The sequence below is a fragment of the Pimephales promelas genome, chromosome 17 (genome assembly GCF_988280905.1).
Source record: "Pimephales promelas chromosome 17, fPimPro1.hap1.1, whole genome shotgun sequence".
Classification (NCBI taxonomy): Eukaryota; Metazoa; Chordata; class Actinopteri; order Cypriniformes; family Leuciscidae; genus Pimephales; species Pimephales promelas.
The window spans coordinates 8,684,244-8,698,150 of NC_142785.1; the positions used below are offsets into that span (position 1 = coordinate 8,684,244).

At 45.3% G+C, this 13,907-nt stretch overlaps 1 protein-coding gene and 1 long non-coding RNA gene across 2 annotated transcripts; one reads left to right on the top strand and one right to left on the bottom strand.

The window, feature by feature from the left end:
• The first annotated feature begins 464 nt into the window (after positions 1-464).
• Positions 465-1,558, top strand: LOC148971449 (uncharacterized). Its single transcript, XR_016147164.1, has 2 exons — positions 465-752; positions 868-1,558. It is a non-coding gene; the product is annotated as an uncharacterized LOC148971449 (long non-coding RNA).
• Positions 1,487-3,401, bottom strand: LOC148971450 (uncharacterized). The gene is made up of 3 exons (XM_089122475.1): positions 2,830-3,401; positions 2,315-2,444; positions 1,487-2,192 (listed from the first exon to the last, which is right to left on the bottom strand). Exons 1-3 carry the CDS (start codon positions 3,117-3,119, stop codon positions 1,806-1,808), a joined length of 807 nt encoding a protein of 268 aa, XP_088978601.1. The 5' UTR covers positions 3,120-3,401; the 3' UTR covers positions 1,487-1,805.
• Between the last annotated feature and the right edge of the window lie 10,506 nt (positions 3,402-13,907).

Consider the following 13,907-nt stretch of genomic DNA (forward strand, 5'->3'; position numbering starts at 1 on the left):
GGGGAGACAATCCCGTTTCATATGACTCTGGTAAAGCTGAAGAAAGTAGGCATACTTATAGACTCAGACGCAAGGTAGAACCCGTCATTCGACTCAGTTATGATGAGCCAGGAGTACCTACAAACCGGCCTATTACCTTAGTACATCGTGGGCTTGTCATTCGAATAAGTTATGAAACCTGAGATGTTAATTCATTTTGACACAGATTGTGAACGTGTACCTGTCCCCTCTCAGTGTAAATGAGCATAAGTGTTAATCTTGGTCTTATGGGGGCATGAAGACCATTTGAAGGGGGAGAGTGTAACCCTGATGTATATATTTGTTATTTTCAGTTTTTTTATATTTACGGAGGGTAAAATTGTGATAAAAGGTTTATTTTATGTTATTGTAATTTGAAATAAGTTTGGTGAATATGTATGTATTGTTTTTTTTCATGCATATATTAGAGTTTGGTTGTGGTGTACATGTGGAAAACGTGTCAAACCTCAATTTGGGTTGTGAGTTGATGTGAATTGGTCAATTAAGAGACTGACAAGTTTGTAATCCAATCAGATTGGGAGAGGGGAGGGAAACCGAAAGAAAAAAAGTTCGAGAGAGTTCGAGAGGAGAGATGAGAGAGAATTCGAGAGAAAAAGACGCAGTTTCAGCGATGTCTTTGAGTGTTTTAAAACAAGAATCTGTTCTGTAATGAGAAGTACTGCTCGTATTTCTTCGCTAAGGAAGTGACTTGTTTTAACTTGGGACTGTTTCAAGTAAGTTTACTGTCATTGCATATTTGGCTCGGCCAGAGTTGAACGCTGTGCATGTTAGCATACTTTATGGACCGAAACTGTTGTCGTCATCTGCTTAAACCGAGTGGAGTTTCAGGATAAAGAGACGGACTTTCGTTTCCCGGGTTGGAGATGTCGGTGAGCGTCGTCCAGTGATCTGGGGAGAATCCGACGCGTTGGCCGGTTGTGCACGGAGACATTGCCGCACGCGGGACTCAGGAACATTTCAGTATGATGATGATGAATGCGAATGTGTTTCAACGCACCCTAGAAATCAGATTGAGGTAACCAGTTAACTCAAACAATCTTTTTGTTTGCTCTCGTGAGCGAAGGGGCCAGTTTCGTTTTCTCGGCCACTACGCACTCAAGCTCCGAATCAGGCCTGCATCGGGGTGGGGAGGTGTTTAAACATTCAAGTGCACTAACAATATTGTAACTGTGTTTTTTCCCTTTTATTTTGATTGTATTTTTGAGTATTTGGAAAGTTTAAAAGGGTTAGAAAAGCTTGAAAAGCTATACAGAGCTATACAGTTAAGATTCAGGCTTAAATGGTTAACTTTAGTGAGTTAAATTCATTCAAACAGTGACTTAAAAGTTAAATTATACTGTAATACTGTACAACAGTGTTTAGTTGCTGTTAAAAGACAATCACAGAGGGTGTTTTGATATTTTATTTGGTTTGTTTTATTTACATTTGTCAAATTCTAATTTTATTTTATTCAATCTCATTTAAATACAAAGTTTCACTTCTATGGACATTTAATACAAGTTTATTTGTTAAACATTTATTTCTGAGTGTGTGTGTATTTTTGTAGTTAAAAAGAAACATACAACTCATGCGCTATAAGTAACCTGACGGCTTGTATAAAGTGATTCAGTGGAAGTTAATCTATTAGAAGACAGGGTAAAGGATCGTTAGAAATAAAAGAACTCAGGTCCCTATCAAAAAACTCTGACCTCGTGTAAATGGTTAGTGGATAGGGGTTACACACAATACCAGACTGTTTAACAATCTCCTTATCACTGATAGCGCCTTCATAGAGAGATGATACAAAGGTTATAGCGCCATGAGGGGCCATCCCAATCAACCCTTTTTAAAGTGGAGTGAGATTTGTAGTTGGAGAATACCTCGGTCTGAAGGAGAAGAGAAATTGGTGTTTGACACCGCAGTTCAGTACAATCCAAAATCACTTGTGTATCAGAGTAAGTCTGAAAAACATCTGGCATGTGAGCTTTGACAGTCTCGTCATCCATCCAAATGCCCACAGCTCCAAGCACAGTGTAGAGAAAGTTAGCCCATGTGTTGATTATGCGGCTAACAGTTGATTGGTAAATTCTGAATCTGTGAGCCAGATCCTTCTGCACCAAACCCAATGAGAGATATGTCATAAAAAGGAAAAACTCATCGATGGGTTGAAGAGACTGAAAAGAAGAAAAATATTTTATTTATTACTATCACACAAACACCATAACTGGCACAGAAAGTTTGATTGTAAAACAAAAAAATCATCTTAATCATAATAAATGTTTCAGAATAAATGTACCGTTGCATTGGCAGTGTGGGGAACCTCATCTGTCTTGGCTGCAGTCCGTGCTCTTGTCACGCGCACGATCTTGCCTGTTGCTGGCTCTATCTGCCTCCAAAAGGCCATTAAGTGGGCATGAGTTGCAAACCTGTGGGACATACAACATTTAAGTAACACTTTATTTTAATGTGTTACTAAATGTACAGATTTTGCATTTTATTTATTATAGTGATAACTATAAATTATTAGACATATTACATGCACCTAGCCCTACAGTAAGTACATCCAGTTCATTAATATTACTCAACATTTAAATTACAATAACAGGACATTGTCAAATAAAGTGTTGTCAACCCATATTTTATTTGATTGTATGTTAAGTGCCCAAAGACCATTTTAAGTTGCAGATTTATTAGCATACTCATCATTAACATATTCAGTCCTTTTTCAAAAGAGGGATTGCATAAGATTGCTGTTGTTGGTCACTTCTGCAGGACATGTGGTTAGGTGAAGGAAAATTAATGTGTTCTTACCTTGTGAAAAACCGAATGTCATCATCGGAGGCAGCAAACCGCTCCAAACAGAACCTGCTGCTGATGGTTATCTCCTCAATTCGTTTTTGCAGCCTCGCTATTTCCGCGCTTTGATCTTCAGTGTGGTCCAGGCATAAATCCAGGGCAGCAGGCTCAGCACTGGAGCAGTAATCGTGGTCCGAATATTCCACAACATTCATAGAGGGAGCTTCAGTGGGCAATGTTTCTATGTTTGGTCGCTCTACCCTTTCCCAAACTCCAGTCCGTGGGGCAGGAATAGTGAAGTCCATCCACTAAAAAAGCACCGGGAACGCTCCATTTTTCAGACGTCTGCGTCCGTTTGGCGTTTGCGGCTTGATCATGTCTGTCTTATTGAAATGTCGGCTGCACACTCTAGACTGGTGTGTAATTCTATAATGGTCTCATCTTATAGACGCTTTCATCAGACGCGTTGCCATGGTGATGAGCTGGCCCAAAGTTAACTTCCGTTCTGTTCGTTTATTAGTGTTTACTGGATAATATGGCATTGACTACAAATGCAGTGAAAGTTAAGGTGATGAGCAGGTTGGTGAGCTGTGGGGTGCAACCTGACCTAGGGAACTAACGCAATTTTTAAAAATAAAAATGTCAAGGTTTCCTATGAGGGAGACGGCGGGATTAAAAATAGCCTATGTTTATCTGAGTGATAACCGGTACAGTGTTTCCCATACATTTATTAGTGGCAGCCCACCACATTATCAGCGCTGACCGCCACATATTGATTTCCGTGTTTTTAACAATTTAAGATGGGAAAAGTTGTAAGACTAGAGTTGCGTGCAGCGCATATTCGCATGCTCTCTCTCTCTCTCTCTCTCTCTCTCTCTCTCTCTCTCTCTCTCTCGCAAACACATTGACAGCGGACCAGTCTGTGTATTGAATGGTTAGTATCATAAACAGCGCTGCACAGATCCATCCAACATGCTGTCAATGTGAAGACCCACCTTAAAAAAAGGTTAGCAAGCATGTAAGTAGCCTAGCTAATAAGGAGCTATGTTAACCTTATCAAGCTCGCCACAGTTTTTTTTTAACACTGCGGTAACTCAGACTCGTCGGTAGAAAAACATCTTGTCTCCAATTTTTGTTCAACGGGTAGTGTCACATTTCAGTTTGGCCAGGTAACATTTATTTTCTTTGACTGGCAAGAAATACCAGTTACTAGGTTATTTACTTGTTATGGATTGTCTCTGCAAGTCTGCCGGAAGTTAAGTTTGGGCCAAATTAATGCACATGCGCAGTATCGTTTGTTTATGTTGTCACTGCTGAAAGCGTCTATATTAACTAACCATCTCTTCTGAATTTCCTTGCCTTTAGGAAACGTATGGAAACTGAGAAATGTGTTAAATTTTGCAGATGCTGTACACTGCGGCACACAGCAGTGGTGGCTAGAGGTGCTGTCCTCCCGTCTTTGAAACGATAGTCTCAGTCTTTTAGATGCCATATATATAGTTATTTTTATTTAAAATAAAGCAAAAAAAGCATAACCAAAATGACAGGTTGCTGTTTTGTAAATAATGTTCCTTTAGTGTATAGTAAAAGAGCATAGAATCCTACATCAGTTCTCGGCATAGCAGCGCTCTACGATCGGCGGAAGTAATCGAGCATCCTTATTTCGCCGGAAATACGTCACGCACCGCCGTGCATAGAGCCCATTGCCTCTCACAATTCAGAGAAGGAATGAGAGTACATTATCGTGCATGTCTTATGGCTACAGAATCTTATGGCTTCGGCTTGTTAGGGGGTAACAGTTTAGGACCCAAGGACCAGGGCCCATATTCATAAAGATTCTAAGAATCCTCTCAGAAAACTCTTAATTTAGCTTAAAAACTTTTTACGTTGGAGTCTTAGCTTAAGAACGATTCGGGACTGATCTGAGAGCAACTCTGAGTAAGGAAAAGACAAAAACTTTAATCTTAGTGAGGAGGCGGCGTTGACCCTGTTGCTATGTATGACACAATCTTTTGAAGACTGTGATTGGTTGGTTGTACATGCATACTTTTTCCTATATATATATATATATATATATGTGTGTGTGTGTGTGTGTGTGTACATAAATCCATTTTTTATTTACCATACTGTTAATTTCCTATAAGGTATTTTATTGGCTTAGAATGATAAAAATTGTTCTGTTCTTTCCAATTACACTGATTGCTGGCATGTCTATTTAAGTGATGGTTTTAATGTTGGTTTAATGTAACAAACATGGAATCAAAACCAAGATGGACGAGAAAGCCAGACTTGGCAGTGGAACAGTGTTTACTGTTAGCCCAGTTAGTGGATGAACTTCAAGGCCATACTTAAAGGTGCATTGCGCAACATTTCATGTTAAAATATAATTTTTTCTAACCCATACATGTTTAAACAATTGCCTGATAGGCTGAATGAGCCCTTCTCTGATCACTGCAATTGAATCTATAATCCTGTACAATAAAATAAATAAGAGGGATTCGGGACGGAATTTGAGACTGGGCGTGACGTCATGCTCACCTGGCTATGTCTGGCAGGGTTGTGTATTTGCCGCCATTCTCTGTATCAGCGAAGACAACTCAGCGACAAAATTTAGTCAACTTTCGACAAAAGTAGAAAGGATTCAAAGTAGTAGTAGATGGATTAGTAGTGGTAGATGTAAAAGTGGTAGATGGATTCAAAGAGACCGACTTGTAGTTCATTCTGAAGCGTGTGCAAAGAGTTGAGTTTGAGCATGTTTAGGCCCTAACTAAAAACTAATTATTTTAAGAGAAGAAGAAGAAGAAGAAGAAGAAGAAGAAGAAGAAGATGAAGAGCAAAAACAATAGGGTCCTCTCACCATCGGTGCTCTGGCCCTAATTATCGATTTTCAAATATTGCCATTATTTTTGCCTATATATAATTACATTTTTTCTGTCATTTTTTCTGTCATTGTCATTTTTTTCTGGTGTCCACTACAGAGGTCATAGCATAACATGACAACAAGAAAAATAAACTAGAGGTATTCTGGATTTAATGGAAGGAGAGCTCGATTGCATTTAGAGTGCCCCTTAAAAACGTCTCTGGTTACGTATGTAACCTTAGTTCCCTGAAGGGAACGAGGCGCTGCGTGTAATCGCAATGGGAACGCCCCTGCGTGAGTGCGTATGAAGCACGTATGAAATCAGTCCAATGGCGAGAAGGAACGTCATAGGCGGGGTGACGTATCGACCAGGAAACTATAAAGCACACCACAAACACAAGCACGACAGCTTCTGATAAGACTGAAGCAAGTGCTCATGGGCATGCTGGGAGTATGGCGTGGACACGCAGCATCTCGTTCCCTTCAGGGAACTAAGGTTACATACGTAACCAGAGACGTTCCCGTTCAGGGAACTTTGAGCTGCGTGTAATCGCAATGGGAACGCTAATACCAACTAGTGGTGCAACGGATCATCAATGATCCGTGATTCGTTCGGATCAATGTCTTCAGTTCGGCACTCCGCGGATTGATTATGAAAAAAAAAAATGTGCGCATGTTGTTCAGTCAACACACAGCTTCGTTATAGTGAGCGGAGGAACGGAGAAGCTTGAACGCCCCGCGTCATTTAGATCACCTGTATGGGACCATTTTGGATTTCACATCAAATATAACATTACGGAAAGAGGTTAGTAGATAAAACCAAGACGTACCACCGCGGCATTTAAGCAGCCCCTAGTTGCATAATCAGACCGGGCTAAAGCCATCACAAATGCTATCGGTGTGTTTATAGCTGCAGACATGTGGCCATATTCGGTTGTGCAAAACAAGGGATTTAAACACATGCTGAAAGTACTTGAGCCACGTTACGACATCAACTGTTGTGGATGAACTATCCCGAGCATCTGTTGCGCTCACGACAGACGGGTGGACTTCTAGGAGAACGGAGCTATGTGACGATAACCGTTATCGTCACATAGCTCTCACCACTCACAATTTAAAAGTGTTAATAATCAAAAAGACAAAACCTATATTTATTTGTCTTGTCTTTTATTTATTTTTTTATTTTTTTGCTGATCCGAAAAATGATCCGATCCGTGACTCTGATCCGAGAAACGATCCGATCCGTGAGTTTTTTGATCCGTTGCACCCCTAATACCAACGCCGCCATGCGAGCAGGTGCCCGTAGTGTGAGATCACGAAGCACATACTGATGAAAGCACCTGAGCTCCCGGGGTGGAGCTAAAGTCAAGATGGTAAAATTTCACAAATGTGTGCGGGGAGGACCACCCCGCTGCATCACAAATGTCACCAATAGGAACTCCTGACACAAATGCCTTAGAGGCAGCCATACCCCGAGTAGAATGGGCACGGACAGCCAAGGGGGAAGGCTGACCTGCCGACTCGTAAGCAAGTGAGATGGCCTCGACCACCCACTTACTCAACCTCTGCTTCGAAGCCGGACAACCTCTATTAGGAGGTCCAAAGCAGACGAACAGCTGCTCAGACTTCCTCCACAGGGCAGATCTGTGGACGTAGGCATCCAGGGCCCTCACAGGGCAGAGCAGATTTAACCTCTCCTGGTCTGAAGTCCGGAACGGAGGAGGACAGAAGGCCTGCAGGATGACAGGCCTGACAACGTTAGTCGGGACCTTAGGGACGTACCCCGGTTTAGGGAGGAGAAAGGCCTTCGCCATACCGGGAGCAAACTCAAGGCACGAGGGAGAAACCGACAGAGCCTGAATATCTCCTATCCTCTTCAGGGAGGAGATGGCTAGGAGGAAAATGGTCTTTAAGGTGACAAATTTCTCAGGGACATCTTCAATGGGCTCAAACGGTGCCTGGCAGAGCCCCTCCAGAACAACCGCCAGGTCCCATGTCGGTACCCTTGTGCGCACTGCTGGCCTCGGCCTCAAAATACCACGCAGGAAACGGCTTACCAGTGGGTGTCTCCCGAGAGAAACTCCACTCAAAGGGACATGGTAAGCTGACAACGCCGCCACATACACCTTCAGTGTGGAGTGGGATAACCCTGTGGAGAAACGCTCCTGAAGGAATTACAGCACCGCCGACACCGGGCTGTTAACTGGATCCAACTGGCGCTCTCTACACCAAGAGGTGAACATTTTCCACCTCAAGGCATATAATTTCCTCGTGGACGGAGCTCTGGACTGGAGAATGGTCTCTACGACCTCAGCCGAGAGGCCTGACCCTATGAGCTGGGCCCCCTCAGAGGCCAGGCCCATAGTCTCCAGAGAACTGGGCGGGGGTGCAGTATCGACCCGCACGCCTGGGAGAGAAGGTCCCCCCTGACCGGAATCTCCAGCGGAGACCCGTCCAGGAGAGAGACAAGGTCCGAAAACCACACTCGGGCCGGCCAGTACGGGGCTATTAACAGTAGACTGACCCTGTCCCGGCGAACCCTCTCCAGAACTCCTGGGAGCAGAGCAATCGGGGGAAAAGCATACAGGGGTGACCTCGGCCACTCCTGCACCATCGCATCCATCCCCAACGGGGCTAGTGGACTTAGAGCGAACCACAGCGGACACTGTGAATTCTCGCTGGAAGCAAAGAGGTCTACCTCGGCACGACCGAAATGATTCCAAAGGAGCTCCACCACCTCGGGGTGGAGTCTCCACTCCCCGGGCCTCGGCCCCTGCCTCGACAGGAAGTCTGCTCCCTGATTCAGATAACCTGGAATATACATAGCTCTTAAAGAGAGAAGTTTCCCCTGGGACCACAAAAGGATCTGGCGAGCCAGTTTGTACAGAGGGCGAGAGCGCAGGCCCCCCTGATGATTTATATAAGAGACCACCGATGTGTTGTCTGACCGGACGAGCACATGGTGGCCCCTTAGGTCTGACAGGAAGTGTTTCAGAGCCTGAAACACCGCCAACATCTCCAAGCAATTTATGTGCAGATGACGAAGATGGTCCTGCCACAGACCCCGGGCTGAGCGACCACTCATGATCGCCCCCCAGCCTGTGAGGGAGGCATCCGTTGTTAAAGTCACACGACGACACGGAGCTCCCAGCACCGGTCCCAGGGATAGGAACCAAGACTCTTTCCACACAGCCAGGGCACGGAGGCAACGTCTCGTGACCCTGATCGTGCGAAACGGGCCACCACTGTAGCGGTCTCATATGCAGCAGGCCACGGGGAATAACGTTGGACGCTGCCGCTAATAGACCCAGGATTCTCTGATAATCCTTGACCGTAAGTGACTGGCCTAGCTTCGCTTGCCTGACGGCTGCGAGAATCGCTGCTATACGGGCAGAAGACAGATGAGCCTGCATTGTCGTTGAATCCCAAACGACGCCCAAAAAAGTGGTCCTCTGAACCGGAGAAAGCACACTTTTCTTGGCGTTGAGTCTCAACCCCAACCTTCTTATATGGGCGAGGACGACATCTCGATGCCGAATCGCCTGATGCTCCGATTGAGCTAGAATCAACCAATCGTCGATATAATTCAAAATGCGAATGCCCTGGAGCCGCAGCGGAGCCAGAGCCGCGTCCATGCATTTCATGAAGGTTCGAGGAGACAGAGCTAGGCCGAACGGAAGAACCCGATATTGGTACGCTTCGCCCCCAAAAGCGAACCTCAGGAACTTCCGGTGTTGCGGAAGGATGGAAATATGGAAGTAAGCGTCTTTTAGATCGATCGTGACAAACCAGTCCTCGGATCTGATTTGTGACACGATTTGTTTGAGAGTAAGCATTTTGAACTTGAGCTTCCCCACAGAGCGATTCAACAGGCGTAGATCTAAAATCAGACGTAACCCCCCATCCTTCTTTGGAACGATGAAATATCGGCTGTAATAACCTGACTCTCTGTCGGGAGGAAGAACTCGTTCTATCGCCCCTTCAGTAATAACGTTTTCACCTCCTGTTCCATAACCAGAGCCTGCTCGGGGACCACCACTGTGGGTAGAACCCCCCGAAAGCGAGGCGGGCGCGACCTGAACTGGATCGCGTACCCTAGCTCGATATTCTGCAGGACCCATTGAGACACATTTGGAAGACTTTTCCATTCCGCCAAAAATTCTACTAAGGGTACCAGTCTCTCGAGACTGGCCTCTGGATGTTGTAAACTGCTCCTCTGTGTCGGCGAGCGTCCCACGGGAAAACACTCGCCGGGACCGACCACGCCCCCACCCGCGGGCTGGGTTAGTAGACCGGTCCGCTGAGGGCGCCGCGAAAGAGCGGGCACCGTATACAGCGGTGAACACCTCTCTTCCATGGTGGGGACCACCCTCAGCACCCTGACAGCACCCTTGACGTCAGGGCTTCTTCGACGAGGCCTTCCTGGCAACAATAACTGACGCTCTTCTTCTGTTGCGCTCTATGCGAGGAGCTAGGCGGCGGGCGGGGCTGCTCGCGCCCAGCAGCCCCGGAGACATGCACCCGGAGGGGAATACATTTCTGGAGCGCCGCTGCCTGCTTTTTTGCCTCCTGAAACCTTTCGATGACTGAATTTACAGAGTCACCGAAGAGGCCAACAGCAGACAGCGGCGCATCCAGAAGGAAAGCTTTGTCTTTCTCTTTCATATTTGACAAATTGAGCCAAAGATGCCTCTCCGTGGCCACCAAGGCTGCCATAGAGCGGCCGATTGATCTTGCCGTCTCCTTAGTGGCCCGGAGAGAAATATCAGCTGCTTTGCGTAGCTCTCCCATGGTTTGCGGACTAATGACTTCCCCCTCACTAACTTCCTTCAGTAAATCTGCCTGGTAAGCCTGAAGAATAGCCATAGTGTGAAGACATGAGGCTGCCTGTCCCGCCGCCGAATAAGCTTTGCCCACCAGCGCCGAGGTGTTTCAAAGCAGCTTGGTGGGCAACGCCGGCACTTTAAAAGACGATGCCGTATCAGGAGAAAGGTGGCTCGCCAACACTTCCTCCATCCTCGGCACCGTCCCATACCCCTTACTCTTTACCCCAGAGACGTTAGAGTATAGTGATGTTTGCTGGGTGAAAATCCTAGCAGAAACAGGTCTGTTCCAAGATCTCGACACCTCAGTGTGTAGATCTGGAAAGAACGGTAACTGCCGGCGTGGAAGAACTGAATGAGATGAGAGAAAGCGCTCGTCTAATTTACTTTTTACTTTCGATTCACGTTTCTCTGCTGGCCACTCAATGCTTAACTTCTGCACCGCACGAGTTAGAACATCCATAAGCTCCTCATTTGCTGGAGACTGGGATGGCGAGTCCCCTGTCTCCATAGTGTCCACACTCACAACATCCAGCTCCTCGGAGCTGGATAGCTGCAGCGACGGCGCCTCGTCCCGAGCGGGAGAAACCGCAACGCGGACCCCCGCTCGATCCGAGGCGCCGGATCTGTCAGGTAAGGGCAGAGATAGAGTCCCTTCGGAACTCGTCTCCATCCCCGCTGACAGATCCATCTGCGAACCCCACGATGCGAGCCTTCGCTGTGCCTCGGCAGCAGCGGGACCCGAACCGCGGGGAGCGCGAACCGAGCCACTCTCCTCAAAGAGAGCCCGGCGGGAGCGGAGCGTCCTCATGGGCAGACGCTCGCAATGCTCACAGCCAGCCCCCTCGAGAGCTGACTGGGCATGATGCACTCCCAGACAAGCAACACACAGGTCGTGTGTATCCCCACCCGTGATGTATCGTGGGCAGGGAGGAACACACTTCCTAAACTGCTGCTCGCTCGCCATAATATGCCTTTTTAGTTTTTTTTTTTTATATATTGTGAAAAACTCCTGCCTAGCAATCACTAAGGACAGACAAAAACACCAAATGGACACAGACTGATATAGAGATCACACAGAGAGCGCTTGCTGAAGACTTCAGAAGCTGTTGCGCTTGTATTTGTGGTGTGCTTTATAGTTTCCTGGTCGATACGTCACCCCGCCTATGACGTTCCTTCTCGCCATTGGACTGATTTCATACGTGCTTCATACGCACTCACGCAGGGGCGTTCCCATTGCGATTACACGCAGCTCGAAGTTCCCTGAACGGGAACTGCTAGGTCTGCTTTTTTTTAAAAAACCTATTTGAAGAAAATAAACATAATCCTAGGTATCTATTTGAAACAGTGGCTAAACTAACGAAAAAGAAAGCTTCAAGCCCAGAACTGTCCAAGCAACACAGCAGTAATGACTTTATGAATTTCTTCACTTATAAGATAGTGAAAAGGAACAGAGGAAAAAATTATGCAACTGTCTACTACAGTATCACATCAGGGGGTGCATTGCTGTCTCCCTGAGGAAATATTTGGTTCATTTGATGCTATAGGAGTGGAAGAGTTTTGCAAACTTGCTAATTCATCTAAATCAACAACTTAAATAAGAATCATATTAAACAAACATCACATTGATCAAGACATCCCATTTGTCCCCTGTAATACATCAGAGTTGGTATGGTTTAATTTCCTTTAGAATTCTCATAAAACAGATCAACTTCCTGTTTGAATCTCTTTGTCACCAGGCTGGTCCATACCACAACACAACAGGTACTAAACATTTGAAGTCATCTTAATTACAAAACGAACCAACAGTTTAAGCTATGTTTTTATAGATCACATTTTAGCCAAAGATTAATTTTAGCTGGTTTTAATGTTTTAAAGGGCACCTATTATGCCCCTTTTTACAAGATGTAATATTGGTCTCTGGTGTCCCCAGAATGTATTCGTGAAGTTTCAGCTCAAAATACCCCACGGTTAATTTATTATAACCATTTAAAAATGTCATTTTGGGGCCTGCTTAAAAATTAGCTGTTTCAGGGGTATACCACCTTAAATGCAAATGAGCTGTATATCCCCGCCCTGCCTTTGGATGAGGGCGTAACTTGATACCTATGGCTGTCGGTACTGAGAGAGTGAGAGAAACCGCTGTTTTGAGTGTCATTCAGCGTACGTTTGAATCGTAATGTATAAATAGTACGAAGAGACTCCGGCAGAATAAACACAAATGAGAATGGACCAGTACGTCTCGGTATGGTTATTTGATACATTTATGTACTTATAGAGTTGTTGTAATCGCGTCCCATTTGCAATTATGGATGTGGAACACACACACACAGACACACACACACAAACACTAATGCTGGCGCAATTTTTTGAAACTACATACACATAACGTTACTGTGATAAAGTTTGCTACGTACAAGCGAAATTACATTTATGCAGGGACCTGTGGCATCATGTTTACTTGTCATACAGGTGCTTCTGTGGCAAATGTGAGGAGATGGCTCACTTACAGAACAAGAACATATATGCAGTTTTTAATACAATATCTTTAAAAATATATATATTTATAAATGTGTGGTTACACACTATACAAACAAGGTTTAAATTATTTAGCCTACACAGACATCCTACGACGACAACAACTTTAGACGCATTTGTTGTTGAATTGGCTGACATTGACTGAAAAGACTATTTGCTCAAAAATCATAAAATACACTTACTGTTCCCTTTCAAGGGAACTTCGAGCTGCGTTGTCAAACGCGATGGGAACGCTCTGCGTGATTGCGTCGTGAAGCGTCTGTACAATCAGTCTAATGAGAGAGTAGGACGTTAGGTGACATCACTGACCAGGAAACTATAAAGCACCCTTGAAATCAGACCGCGAAAAACAAAAAACTTGAAGAAAAAAAATGTTCTGGGCCTCAGGAGGATATAAAGATAGGATAGGCTACAAAAACAACATAGTGTGTCTTCTGAGTGATAGTCCACCATCAGGCTAAATATAGGCTCTTTAAAGTTACAAAAATGTGTAAATGTTATTGAAGGTGCCAATAAGCAGCAGCTGGAGGGATGTAGAGGTCAGTAAGCTGGGACGTCAGAGTCACTGTCGAGCCCTCTTGAGGTGTCGTGGGCTAGTCGACGAAACACTGAGGACGGAAGGTGCCCACTTGAAGACCCAAGAGATGTCCCCTACTCGGCTCAATCCAGACGGTTATCATGCTGGTCCACTAGGGAGACCACACTGTAGTTGCAGCCGTTGTGTGTGCTGACACGCCAAGTACGCTGCAGCCGTTAACGCCGGACAGAAGGAGTGTCACACCACCACATGGAAAGAAACTTAAATGGATGGAGAAGCATAGTTTACTGTAAAGCTACGTCATAGTTTTGCTTACCTTAGCGAAAGCCGAGTA

What these genes read in the sequence shown, in the direction of transcription:
- LOC148971450 (XM_089122475.1), bottom strand. Translation starts at nt 3,119, where the DNA reads ATGGACTTCACTATTCCTGCCCCACGGACTGGAGTTTGGGAAAGGGTA. An exon ending in GACATTCGGTTTTTCACAAG is followed by an intron (nt 2,445 to 2,829) that starts GTAAGAACACAT and finishes TATGTCCCACAG; the next exon opens with GTTTGCAACTCATGCCCACT. An exon ending in CCCACACTGCCAATGCAACG is followed by an intron (nt 2,193 to 2,314) that starts GTACATTTATTC and finishes TCTTCTTTTCAG; the next exon opens with TCTCTTCAACCCATCGATGA.